Genomic DNA, 14,665 nt, shown 5'->3' on the forward strand with positions numbered 1-14,665 from the left:
TTTTTCTGTACAGTCGTCATGGAAACCGTGTCATGCGTTAACCTTTTGCACAGCACTAATAAATCTTCCACAGCATGTTAGACACGCCCCTTTCACTGTCCTGCACTGGCGGAGGTCTGCGCTCTCCGAGTGCTTTTCTAGTTTGTGCTGTTTTTATATTTTCTACAGTATTTTAGTGTTTTATAATTGTTAGGTAACACGTTTGTATGTTTTATTTGTTTATCTCTGATGTACAGCACTTTGTTTCAGCTGTTGTTAAGGTGCTTTTTTTTAAATAAAGTTGGACTTATATGGTATTCATGTCGTTTTGCTTTGGGTTTGCTGCTAGCATGGCAGGAGGGCTGTAAATAACTATTCATTTCATAACTAATACTTGCTTCAGCCACAGAATTTCAAAAAATATTGTGGGGGGGGCAATATTTGCATTTAAGAAGCTGAAAAATAGAGTTTGTTAGTTTTAATTCTAAGAAAAACAATGGAATCAACTAAATTTAGTCATGGATTAATAATGGTTGAGCTTCAGTTCTCGTTATATCTGTCGGACTGAACCAAACTTAAACTCAACAACCTTTTTGATTTCAATTAATAATCGGAGTAAAATGAAATGCATTATTTACATTGGAACAATGGGAATGTACTACAACTACTTCTACTCTACTCTAAAAAAAAATCTGAATTACATTTCAAATAAATTGAAACACAACATTTAAAAATTCTCTGATCATTTCTCTGTCCATCACAAAAACATTACATGTTGAATTCAAGCACAGACTTAGAACATGTGGGGCTCGGCCTGTCTACTACCTGGACACCAACGCAGAGACACAGAAACAAAACACATGTGTTCATGACAAAGTAAATAAAATCTAGAAGCAGATTTTGTCAAAAGCTGCAGCATTAACAAAAAAAAAAAAAAAAAAAACTGCATGTGGTGAGGACATGATGGTGCAGCTGGGGCCCAGACTAAGAGAGCATGATATCAGGGATGTTTACAAACACTGAAGAAGCTCATTGCTTCACATGATAACAGAGGCCCATGTGATGATGATGATGATGATGATGATGATCCCGCACGGGCCACTCACTGTCACCTTGCAACAAACCACGAGTGCATGCACGCACACAGCTACAGTCGCAACTGAAATCCACTTATATCCAGCTGCATGTATAATTCATTCAGTTCAAAGACATAAAAAATAAAAGTCCACACTTGGCCTCGCATCTGCTTAGAGTTTATATCCAGGAAGAAGGACAGAGTGACACACACACACACACACACACACACACACACACACACACACACTGCACTTAAAAAAAAAAAATATATATATATATATGTATATATACAAACATTTAACTTACCCGGTTTAAAGGGCTCAGCAGATTATTAATCCTCTTCCTTCACATCTCTGCTGCGTGCTGCTGCAGCCACAGCTCAAACTGCTGCTGCTCCTCTGGGGGCTCCTCTGCTGTGATTGACAGCAGCTCTGGCCAATAGGAGCACCGCGCAGCGTCGGCTCCGTGCTCTGTGATTGGCTGTTACTATGAGCGGTGCCTGCTGCAGTGTGTGTGTGTGTGTGTGTGTGTGTGTGTGTGTGACAACATGTGTGTGACCAAGGAACCAAGGCTATGTATAGAAGAGCAGTGTGTGTGAGGTAAAGTCCGTGTTGCCGTGACGAGTCCACGCCGCGTGTTGTTGCCGTGTTGTTGTTACACGCAGCGGAGGAAAAGTGGGCAGTGACGTCAAAGCGGCACGGAAGCGCAGGTGAATCCATTTCTTGCTAATCAGAGGCACCTAGTGGCCAAAGCGAGTAACACAGCTGCACTGACGTGTCCATTCCTGGTTAAAAGCTAGTGTATAAAGTTGCCAACTCTGGCAGTTGACATCAAAACAACACCATTTTGGCAGTAAAGCAGGTCATATGTCAAGAAAGATGACGGACAGCTGTAGTTGCCCGGGATACCAAAACAGTAGAGGAAAAGCAAATTGTCCATTATTTCACCAGATCACCAAAGATCCTTTGAGACAACAGAGGTGGATCACTGATATCTCAGGACTGGAATAATGTCTGCTCTGGCTCTTTTCACACTCCATGAAAACCACCAGGGGGCAGTATAAGTGTGACAGGTTCTGCAATATGAAGTCATTATTTTATGCTTTCTTTTTTAAATATTCTCTGAAGTCAATCACAATGAAGATACTACCCAAACCGTGATGTTAGAGGTCACCTGCTCTGCCTGGCCAATAATCAGTCACACAGTCGTCTTTTGTAGAGCAGAGTTTGTTGATTTTTAGTTTTTTTCTGTGACCAATGATGATATTATGGAAGTTTTTGTTTGTTTGTTTTATTTCCCTCTTTTTGGGGGAACAAAAACAACATTTTAGGATGATTTTCTTCATTTCATTTTTCTTTTGGGGAAAAACATCTTTGTGTATTTTATTGTGCAAAATATGTAGTGAGTGATGTAACTCCTTGTTGTGACTGCTGGGCAGTGAGCACTTTTTTTTTTTTTTTTTTTTCTTTCTTTCTTTCTTTCTTTCTTTCTTTCTTTCTTTCTTTCTTTCTTTCTTTCTTTCTTTCTTTCTTTCTTTCTTTCTTTCTTTCTTTCTTTCTTTCTTTCTTTCTTTCTTTCTTTCTTTCTTTCTTAAATGTCGTGTGATGCAGCTGTGGCCTAGTGGTTAGGGCTTCGAGCTCGAGACCGGAAGGTAGCCGGTTCAATCCCCGACCAGTCCGCAGCTGAAGTGCTGTTGAGCAAGGCACTTAACCCCCTCACTGCTCACTGGCATGGCAGCTCACTGCGCTTGGTTAGCATGTTCTCCACCTCACTGTGTGCTGTGTGTGTTCACTAACTCACTGCAGAATTGAATTTCCCCTTGCGGGACTTAAAGGGTTCTTAATAAAGATTTCAGAACATGGAGCAGCTTTTGCAGTATTGTGTTCAAAGAGAACAAACCAAGGTGCACTTTGATTCATTTATGGATCTTATTATTACACAAATATATATATATTTATTTTTTTAAACCAGAAAATGACTTAGGTAGAACTGTACTTAAAGCCTCTGGAAACCCAAATCAACAAAAGTTTTTTAACTATGTAATTTAGGGTCTTGATGAACACTGGTTGGAAGGAAGGGCCCCCTGGGAATTTTTACTTAGGGCCCCTACAGACTCTAGAATCGCCTCTGCAACGAGAGAAAAGTGATGGATACATGAGGAGGAAGAGAGATCAAGAAATGAAGTCAAAGAGTGTGCAGTGCACATCAGTCACGCTAGAGGGCAGCATTGCATCGCCCTAAATTCATAAACCATGCATGTGTATTTCCATTATGCGGGCCCATTATTTTTAAGTCATTAAGGTTGATTGTGTTTAATCGCATTTATAATAAGTCATTTATTGGTGAGTCATCCATTAGGAATAAAAAGTGTTGCACTTACATGCTTTGCAAATATATGCATAATGAATGCATGCAATACATGCAAATAAAGAAAGGTTCTTTTAATTCTCAAAAATATAATAAAATATGGGTCTGAACTTGCAGCTTGGGGCCCCCCTGGTGGCTGCGGGGCCCTATGCAGCTGCATAGTCCGCATATAGCAAGAAACGGTTCTGCTGAGATGTCATTGCAAATCACCCATTGTTTTTTAAGGGGGTCGGGGAGGCGGCCGGTCACTGCACATTTCAGTAAAAACAGCCCTCAGGCTCCGAGTGTCGGGGGGCCCCCTATCGGCTCGGGGCCCCAAGCAGTTGCCTGCCCTGCCTGTTCACAAGCTGCGCCTCTGCTAATAAAGTGGCTGACGGCGTCTCGTCATCCATCTCTCACTCATGTGTGCGCGGTGAGGCGCTGACCATGGTGCTGATCAGGAACCAGCAGCGCGGTGAACACTGAACGGCGTCGACGACGCCTCCTGTAGGCGGACACGGCTCATTTAATATATGTATTTTTAAATATTCGCGCGTTGAACTGATACGGTCCGTCAGTGACGTCGAAGATAAAGACCCCGCCGCCGCTACTGCCGCTGCCGCTGCTGCTGCTGCTGTATCTCCGCGTCACCACTCGGCTGCTTTCTCGCAGCCACACCGTGCCCCCAGTCGCTCCAGCCCGCCGATGCTCACGCACACTCCTCCGGGCGGTGAGCACAGCGGCCTGAGTAGCACATGCTGCGGCAGTCTGTCCGCTGTATGGTCCGTGGATTAGCTATATATGCTAATATCGATAGGTGAGAGGAGCCAGTGGAGGCTTCCCGAGTGTGAGCAGGCTCCGGTGCGGCCATGGCTGAAGGAGGAGAAGGAGAGGATGAAATCCAGTTCCTCAGAACTGTGAGTACATTTTTCACTTGAAGCAGCGCGGCTGTGCAGAAATGTGTAGCTCCATTTATATGTTCCCCCTTTTTCTTCCATGGCACCTTGTGTGTGTGTGTGTGTGTGTGTGTGTGTGTGGGATTATTCCTCTCGATTATGACTTGTCTTGCCTCTGTGATCTTATTTAATCTGAAACCCTGTGATAACCCCGGGTCTTCTAATGCAGATGATCTAATAGGCGGTGACAGAGCCCCATTGTTTTTGCGCATCGCTGTTGTCTTTCTTCTGCAGCCTCTGTGTCAAGAAGTTGACAGCACTGTCGTGTAAAACTTACCTCCCACAGCCTGTGATTTGACTTTATTTATTTATTTATTTATTTACAACTTGTATGGTTCAGGGGACTGTTGGAAGTGCATTGTCCTTAGGGACAAATAATCTGGATCTGAATCACGTTCAATTGGAAGATAAATGTTCTTGTTGTGTGATGCATTATTTAAACGCCATGTGCAAATAATCATTTCATGTCAGACGGACACAAAACGACTGCAGACAAACTTTTGTGTGCTCACAAAAGACACTTCAGAATTGCTTCTCCTGCAATGAAAAACTTCACGTCTAAGTGGATTTCTTGAGCCCACGATGAGCGTCGACACTCTTGAAGTATCTGAACGAAGACAGATGATGACACCATCTGCTCCTCGTCTGTGGTTGAAACGCACCGAGAGGCGGATCATGTCCAAAAATACACACCGGGTTCGACGATAGACGAAGGAGCCAAATGCTGGAGGTCTTCCAGAAAGACCACCGAGACACTAGGAAGTGAGGTTCTGCACAGGTCTCTGCTTGTGGTTTCTTGTGTGTCGAGCTGCACGATCAGCGATGTTCTTATCCTCGTGTAAATGACAGTAAACCACGATTTCGACAACCCCCCCAACCCCTTTATGCACAGCACACGGAGGTCACCACATCAGCATACCTGCTAGTCCAAAGGGAGCTGACGTTTCATCTCCACATTCACCTCTATTCTGGGTTTAATGATGATCTACGTAAAAAATATACACAATAGACAACTTTTACTGCGATCTACATTGTAAACACTGGAACGCTAACGCTGGTGGTCGCCAAAGATTTTTTGAGACGCACTTATACTCGACGTTTACACTGTGCTCATCTAGGTGCCGTATGTAAGAATGTGGCCAAAAACGGTTACTACATTCAAATTCAAAAACACCGAGGTCTTTTAGGTTTCTGTTTCTGACGTAACTGGCAACCCGTGGTTGCTCGGGCAGCTGAGACTCTACTGACTGCAATGATTGGTAGACGGCGGTAGGTGGCGCCACATGCCAAAAACACGATTTCAAAACATAAACATGATTTGCAGTCTGCAAAATATATTTTTTTAAATGCTAATATTTTGGCTGTACTGTTGTTGTTGGTGAGTTCAAGTTTGTTATATGAACATTATTCCTGAGTCTCTGTGACATAATATTAGGAGGATTTTATGGCCAGTTGCTTTAGATTTATTACATAATGCACCTTTAAAAAAAACGGACCAATTTGAGTCATTTTCCTGTGTCGGCAACAGGCGGAGATTGAAAGTGAAAAATGTGGCTGCAGCAGATCATTTTTGCGCACGATGAGAGGAAATGAGGAAGCGACCTTGTCTGTTTGTCAAAGGTCATCTCCACTGCAGACTCTTGTGTGCGTCTCCTCAGGTTGAGACATTTTTGAGAGGGGCACAGAGGCTTTTTAAGTTTGGAAATGTTCATTTTTGGCGCATTTCCGCGCTTATTTTTGCATTTCCACTAGCACAGTACCTGGTACCTGGTATTATTTTTTTAGTTCCTGCTCTGGCGAGGTTCAAAAGATGTGAGGTGTGTGAACGGGTATGTAATACGAGGGTGTGAGTGACTGTAGTGTAGTAGTTGAGTGGTCATCAAGACTAGAAAAGTGCTTTATATATATATACATATATATATGAATACAGACCATTTATCAGCGACACGTGTCATGTTTAGACACTTCTAACATGAATCACCATTCATAATCAGGATTATGGGGTTTTATGGGGAATTTATTTGATTTTTTTTTTTTTTTGCTTGCTTAACCCTTTTGGCCACATTTTTTTGAATGTATTTTCCCTCCATAGATGTAACAGTGGGAGGAAAAGTGAGATGACATTGACTAATATGACAAAGGGGAAGAGCTTAGCAGCTTGTTGCATTCATCCACAGAGACACAGCTGAATGGTATTGGTATGTGAGGGAGCTTGGCGTTCATCTCTGTGTGTGTGTGTGTGTGTCCTGTTGAATGCAAATGCGGTGCTGTCGCTGTGTGGTGCAGTCGGGCCTGCACCAGACGTGCCACGGCAGAGCACGGCGCAGAAATTATTCATCAGTCCAAGCAGAAGCAGAACTAAAGTCAGCAGCAGTGGTGGGAGAGCAGGGAACATGACTAGCACTAACGGTCAGTCCTGCAGAACCATGCGTGCCTTTACATTCGATCACTGTATGAGAATATTGCAGTAGGCCGTGTCTTCCAAATGTTATTGCAGAGTCAAAAGACGCTTGATAAAGCAGTTCACAAACGGCCTTTTCTCTCACAACACAAAGTAATTTCCCTGGAGTGGCGGCAGAAATTATCCCTGTCGGACTGCTGCTGCTGCTGCTGCTGCTGCTGCTGCTGCTGCTGCTGCTGCTGCTGCTGCTGCTGCTGCTGCTGCTGCTGCTGCTGCTGCTGCCGCTGCCGCCTATAAACCCAACTCAGTGGGAGGAGGACTAGCAGGGAGGAGGGAGGTGAGGATATCTCAGCCATGGGTAATTTGATGTTTCAGGAAGAGGAACGGTGCTGATTGTGAAGCAGGAGACTCAGAGAATCCCCTCCTCCTCCTCCCTCCTCCTCGTCCTCCTCTCCAAACAAAATGCTGCACTGAGTTTATTAAAGCTGCATATTCTCCAGGAACTTTGTTGGTTCCTGTTTGAAATGTAGCAGCTCGAGCAGATTCATTAAAAGCAAGTGAACAAATCCAAAAAAATGAATAACTTGACAGCTGTGTGTTGTGTCATCAGAGCAGGGGTCTCAAACTCAAATGACCTGGGGGGCCGGCGTAGAGAAGAAAAAGTGGGGAAAAAAACAGCTGTTCACAATATCACACATATTTAATAATACTATTTATGATGCAAAATTAATGTATTAATATCAAAAACAGACATTTATTTTAAATTACATAAAAAAAGTAGTGTGGACAACTCGAATTAAAATTCGTACCAGGAGCCGTTTCTGCCACTTCCATTCGTTGCTCGGGCCCTAACAAGTGTATTTATATATGTAATTGAATGTTGTATATGATACATTTACAGGTGCATTATGTAATAAATCTCCTCCTATGTCACAGAGACTCAGGAATAATGTTCATATAACAAACTGAACTCACCAACAACAACAGTACAGACAAAATATTTGCATTAAAAAAATCTTTTGCAGACTGCAAATCATGTTTATGTTTTGAAATCATGTTTTGGCATGTGACGCCACCTACCGCTGTCTACTAATCGTTGCAGTCAGTAGAGTCTCCGCTGCCGAGCGACCACGGGTTGCCAGTTACAGTACGTCTGAGCTACAAAGGCGGAGAAAAACGAAACTTAAAAAACCTTGGTATTCTGAATTTGAGCGTAATAACCGTTTTTGGCCACATTCTTACATATGGCGCCTTTAATAATGGGATAATTATGACCAAATCTCTTATTATTACTGTTTTAAAAACATATTATATTCTATCATCTCACTGGCAGCTCTGCCTCAGCTACACACTGTGTTTAAAAGACGGTGAGGCCGTGGGCCATGTTTTCATTATAACATGATATTAAGTGGGGGGGCCGCATGTAATCGACTGGGGGCCCCGCCAGTTTGAGACCCCTGCATTAGAGGATAGATGTAAGGCAGGATGGAAAAAGAAAGCACAGTTCTTTCTGTCTTTTTGTCTTAACTTGTGTAAACACCTGACGGAAGGCCGTCTATTAGCGAAAGCACTTCACAGCGTGCGAGTTCTCTGATGCGAGGATCCCCGCCAGGGCGAAAATATCAAATTCTGGTGATCTATTAGCGGCGCTTGAGTGGGAGTATAGCGACCTTGAAAAGGCCAGACTTTTGGGGGGTGGGGGGGGGGGGGGGGGGTTGTGACTAACGCGCTGTGGCAGCGCTCAGCTTGTTTATGCGAAGGCTTCGCTCTCACTTTGCATCCGGGGCGATGACTGTCGTTGCGGCGGCGACGCGATGGGGCAAAGCGGCGAGCCAGAAAGGTACGGCGCAACATTAGCGTTAGCTGTCATCCTGTTGTCCATCTCATTTTCACCTGCTTTTGACTGATGTGTTGTAGTGTGAAACGGTTAAAGATCGTGGGAGATAAGAGGTTGTATCTTACAGGTCCGTAAATTATAATAAATTGCATAGAAGTATCTTTTATTTGGGCTTCTTAAAGGTTCAGGAGCAAGAGATATTTAGCCACTTTTCCACCCATGGTTCCAGCTCGCCTCGCCTCGGCACAGCACGGTTTAGGTTGTGTTTTCCATAGTACCTCCTCAACGTGGGCGGAGTCATCACAGCACAGCTGGATGAAACTGCCGGGACTTAATTTTACGCGCACAAACGAGTGAGTAGTGACTTGTAAAGCAGTTGTTTTCAGTGTAACCCAATCATTAGCGAAATACGCCAGACTCCTGTGTCAAATATTGAGATTTTAGACATTTCCCTGGTAATTGTTGGAGATTACCCAGAGGATTGTTATGTCTTTTTAACAGATCTACAGTTCGGCTTTGTTCGGCTCGATCCTTGTGTTGGACCAATCAGAGGCTGGCAGTCTGGAGACGTCGCACATGGTATCGCCTCAGCTCGCTTGGAACCTAACTATGGTATCATATCAGAAAAAAAGGGTAGTAGATTAAATTTCTGCCCAAAAAATTAATCGTCACACACGGTGATGCCAGACTGACTTTATATTCGGCTCCTCCGTCACTTGCCCCGCGTATAATCATAAGAGATTACCGTGAAATTATTCCCCCTGATGGGAATTTAGTGCGGCGCACATCCCTGCATTCTCCTTGACAGTCAGGAGGAGAGTTTTAATGTTATTTGGCTGAGGTCTGTGTCGTCATTTCATGGTTGGATTAAAAAGCTCAGTTTCATTAGCGACCGCGAGGCATTGTGAGCGTAATGGTGCAGATTTTTGAGAGGCCTAAACTCTGCAGAAGCTTCTTAATGAAGTGATTTTGTGCAAGTTTTCTTGTCATAATGCAGATTGTAACGGAGAGGACGGCTTTGCTTGGTGCTTGTTTTGTTTGTCTCTGTGATTTTATGCCGACACTGAATGTGTTTTGAGATTCAGAAAACAGATGCTGCTTGTGAAAACTTCATATAATTTATTCAATTCTGGCGTAACTTTTATGGTGCAAATGTGATATCGAATTCACATGTTTGAAATGGAGTACGCAGAAGTATAAACATGGACAGGTGAACGACGGGGACAGGTGAACGATGGAGACGCGTGAATGACGAGGACAGATGAACTATGAAGACAGGTGAAAGATGGGGACAGGTGAATGACGGAGACAGGTGAGCAACGGGGACAGGTGAACGACGGGGACAGGTGAACGACGAGGACCGGTGAACGACAGAGACAGGTGAGCAACGGAGACCGGTGAACGACAGGGACAGGTGAATGATGAGGACAGGTGAATGATGAGGACAGGTGAACGATGAGACTACGTGAATGATGGGGACAGGTTAAACGATGAGGACATGAGGACAGGTGAACGATGAGACTAGGTGAACGATGAGACTAGGTGAACGACGAGGACAGGTGAACGATGGGGCCAGGTGAACTAGGTAAACGATGGGGACAGGTGAACAATGAGACTAGGTAAACGATGGGGACAGGTGAACGATGAGGACAGGTCAGCGATGAGGACAGGTGAACGATGGAGACAGGTGAACGATGGAGACAGGTGAACGATGGGGACAGGTGAGCGATGGGGCCAGGTGAACGATGAGGACATGAGGACAGGTGAACGATGAGACTAGTTGAACGATGGGGACAGATTCACGACGAGGACAGGTCAGCGATGAGGACAGGTGAACGATGAGGACAGGTGAACGATGGGGACAGGTGAACGATGAGGACAGTTGAACGATGGGGACAGGTGAACGACGAGGACAGGTGAACGACGGGGACAGGTGAACGATGGGGACAGGTGAACGATGAGGACAGTTGAACGATGGGGACAGGTGAACGATGAGGACAGTTGAACGATGAGGACAGGTGAACGATGAGGACAGTTGAACGATGGGGACAGGTGAACGACGAGGACAGGTGAACGACGGGGACAGGTGAACGATGGGGACAGGTGAATGATGAGGACAGGTGAAAGACGAGGACAGGTGAATGATGGGGACAGGTGAACGATGGGGACAGGTGAACGATGGGGACAGGTGAACGATGAGGACAGTTGAACGATGAGGACAGGTGAATGACGGGGACAGGTGAACGATGAGACTAGTTGAACGATGGGGACAGGTGAACGGACAGGTAACCCTAACCCTCAAGATATACTGTATACATATGTATATATATATACATATGTATATATACATATATAGACATATATATGGACAGATAAGATAAGGTTCTTGATATAGACAGAGGGAGTAAAGCCAGCGGTCCTACACAGAGAGAGACAACCCAGTGAAAAGCTGCTGTAATGAGATATTGATTGCGCCGCCAAATGAAGAAATTTCCCCAGTAATGTCAGTGGCATGCAGTAAGTGGACCTGATTGATCTGGCGTTTCAGAGCATGAATATTTAACCAGGCAGCGATGAGAGAGGAGGCGTCTTCTTAAAGAAGACCCCGTTGTTCTTTTCCTCCTCGTCTGAAGACCACCGCGGCCACGTACGCCGATTGTGCTCTCAGCTGCAGTCGCTCTCGCAGATTTTATCTCATCTGTTGCATCTCATGCTGCTCTGCTTACCCAGGATGCACTTGGGTAAGGTGTTGGATGTCCTGCAACCACTGATTTTAAATTATTCATAAACAAGAACAAATATTTGTTTTAATCAATGGCCACAGCACTTAGTTTTTCTCTCTTTTTTTTTTTTTTTTTTTAAATTAAATGTCAAATAATTTAAAATCCTAATCAGTAAATGACGGACAGAAAATAGATAAAATATTTGGATTATAACAATGTGGGCAAAAAAGAGATGAAATATGTTCTTTATTTACATTTATGGGCCTGACAAGGGTTAGTGTTTATGTCACAACCCTAAAACCAGGTCTGAATCCTCAAAAAGCCCATTCAATGTGTGTGGAACAGCCAAAATGTCCTATTTTATTGTTAAAACACATTAAGGCATCTGTGTATATATATATATACTATTATATATAGTATAGTAGGGTATAGTATAACGGTATAGTATAATATAACCCATATAGTATAGTAGGGTATAGTATAATATAACCCATATAGTATAGTATGGTATAGTATAATATAACCCATATAGTATAGTTGGGTATAGTATAATTTAACCCATATAGTATAGTATGGTATAGTATAATATAACCCATATAGTATAGTAGGGTATAGTATAACCCATATAGTATAGTATGGTATAGTATAATATAACCCATATAGTATAGTAGGGTATAGTATAATTTAACCCATATAGTATAGTATAGTATAACGGTGTAGTATAATATAACCCATATAGTATAGTAGGGTAAACTATAACCCATATAGTATAGTATGGTATAGTATAATGGTATAGTATAATATAACCCATATAGTATAGTTTAACGGTATAGTATAATATAACCCATATAGTATAGTATGGTATAGTATAACGGTATAGTATAATATAACCCATATAGTATAGTAGGGTATAGTATAATATAACCCATATAGTATAGTATGGTATAGTATAATATAACCTATATAGTATAGTAGGGTATAGTATAACCCATATAGTATAGTATGGTATAGTATAGTATAACCCATATAGTATAGTATGGTATAGTATAGTATAACCCATATAGTATAGTATATAGTATATATCTAATATGAAACCAATTAGAAGATAACTGTATGGATAGTTTGTTATTGCATTCAAATGAGTGACACGATTGCCTGATTATTGATTTTTTGGTACGTGTTTATGCTCAGTCAGAAAATGGAAAATGCCTGAAAATGTTTATCCAATATTAGCCAGTTGCAGCATCATGTATCCTGCTCTCTTAGCCCGTTCTTAGCTGCTCCCTCCTCCATAAACTAGCAGGGCCATTTCTCATCTCCCATCTCTGATTTCTTCTTTGCTTCTTGGCAGTTAACGCTGCTTATGTGCCATCCACATTCACATTATGTGCCGTCTCTGACTAAACATGGACGTGTCATGGAGCCAATTCATTAGGATTTTCCCTACTTGTGAGTTCCACTTTTTTAACCATGGATAAGATCCATCAAACATCCTGAAACTACTTTTTGGCTGAGCCACTTAAAAACAGCTCTGCTATCTCTAATCCCTAATTATGTCCAATGTTCTGTCCCTTATAAGTCATTTAGAGTGGCTGTGTTTACTGCTGCTGTCCAGGCTCACTTTAGAGCATTTTAAAGAGTTTTAAAGCAAACATTGACATTTCCTGCGTCCGATACAAACAGTTATTGCGTCGAGAAAAGCCAGCGATGTGCTCCACTCCGGGCAGAAGGTGTCAAAGCCTTCTTTTTTTGATATCGAGGACGATTGCCCACTTCCATAAAAGATTCATGCCTCTTTAACAACCTCTCCGTGGTCCTTTATTGGACCTTGTTGCAGCCCAGTCGACGACGTGTGCGTTAAAGGAAATGCATGGGGTAACTCCAGTACATTCACTGGTGCATATCTTATTTACAGTTTATTATTTCATAGTTTAACACTTTTTTTTTTGCAAAGCTCTCGAATTTCTTGTTGCAATCTGCACTGCTTCAGTGGAGTGGACGTTTTATAGCCAGGTCCCTACAAATGAGAGGAGGGAACTCACAGAGAAAGTGGATTGTGCATGTTTTTTTTTTTTACCTCTCCACTGGGCTGAATATCCGCGCTGCAACGCTTTAGCTCTTCTCGGGCTCCCGGCGCTCTCACTCCCTCCCCTAACTCAAAGAAGTGTTATTGTGGCAGTTTAGCGGAGGAGCTGACACTTCAAAAATGTACCTCGCCGAGCTCTTAACGGGGCCTCTTCTTGAACTGTGTGACAAATCCAAGTGCTGCAGGTTGATTTTTGATGCAGTAAAAAAAAAAATGCACCCATACCCTGAGAGGTGAGATGTCTGTTCTTTAGCATCACAACCTGCTTTTTTCTGTCATGGATTTCAGGGTGTGATGTCCCATACATCTGTTTTGCGATCCAGTGATCCAGTGCCACACTTTATCTCAGCCATGTCGTGTTCACCTGGGCGTTTTGGCTAGTTTGTGAACACGTGATGTTCGAAGCTAGTTCACTCTCAACTCTCCCTGACACAGCTTGAAGGACAATTTCATATTTTTTTTTTTTAAACCCAGAGAAGAAGACACTGTGATAATAACTGTCACTTCAGGTCATGGCAGAACAGAATAAACGTGTATTATTGTACTATTATTTTCAGTTTTGTAATAATCATATTTTTTGTTTTGATTATTTGGTTTTTGTCATCGTTTGGTGGCCATAATCCTCTATTTACACTTCATGTATATACGTATATAAATATATATATGTATGTATGTATATATGTATTTATATGTATGTATGTATATATGTACATATATATGATGTATGTATATATGTACATATATATGTATGTATGTACGTGCGTATGTATATATGCATATATCTATGTATGTACATACACACATATATATAGTAACATATGTATATATATGTATGTATGTACGTATATATGTACATGTTTATATACTGTATGTATATTTTTATATATATATATATACATATATATTTATAAAGTATACTATGTGAACCTTGTTTTAACAATGGCAAGACACTAAAGCCAATGAATATATATGTGTGTATATATATATATATATTTATATTTACATATATGTATATATATATATGTAAATATATATACATATATATTTTCCATTTACTGCATCCTTTGGCATTCTTGGTCACATACTTCATAATTTGCAGGTTGCGTACAAACACACCTGTTAGTAACACTGTCCCTTTGGACCTTCAAGAACAATGCTCTCCAGAAAAAAAAAAAATATATATATATATATATATATGAGAAGCCTCAATTCCCTTGAAATAGGGCAACTTTGCTGAGAAGAAGCAGCAGAGGGAGGTTT

At 42.1% G+C, this 14,665-nt stretch overlaps 1 protein-coding gene across 1 annotated transcript in view; it reads left to right on the forward strand.

Moving 5' to 3' along the window:
- Positions 1–4,271: 4,271 nt before the first annotated feature.
- LOC310942645 (ryanodine receptor 3) overlaps positions 4,272–14,665 on the forward strand; it is a gene marked incomplete at both ends in the record, with an annotated part of 89,156 nt that continues 78,762 nt past the window's right edge. The window contains one exon of the mRNA XM_083908059.1: positions 4,272–4,319. Within this exon, the coding sequence (XP_083764185.1) occupies positions 4,272–4,319 (48 nt within the window). The remainder of the gene's footprint in view (positions 4,320–14,665) is intronic.

This window comes from Microchirus variegatus (assembly GCF_963457635.1).
Source record: "Microchirus variegatus genome assembly, chromosome: 21".
Classification (NCBI taxonomy): domain Eukaryota; kingdom Metazoa; phylum Chordata; class Actinopteri; order Pleuronectiformes; family Soleidae; genus Microchirus; species Microchirus variegatus.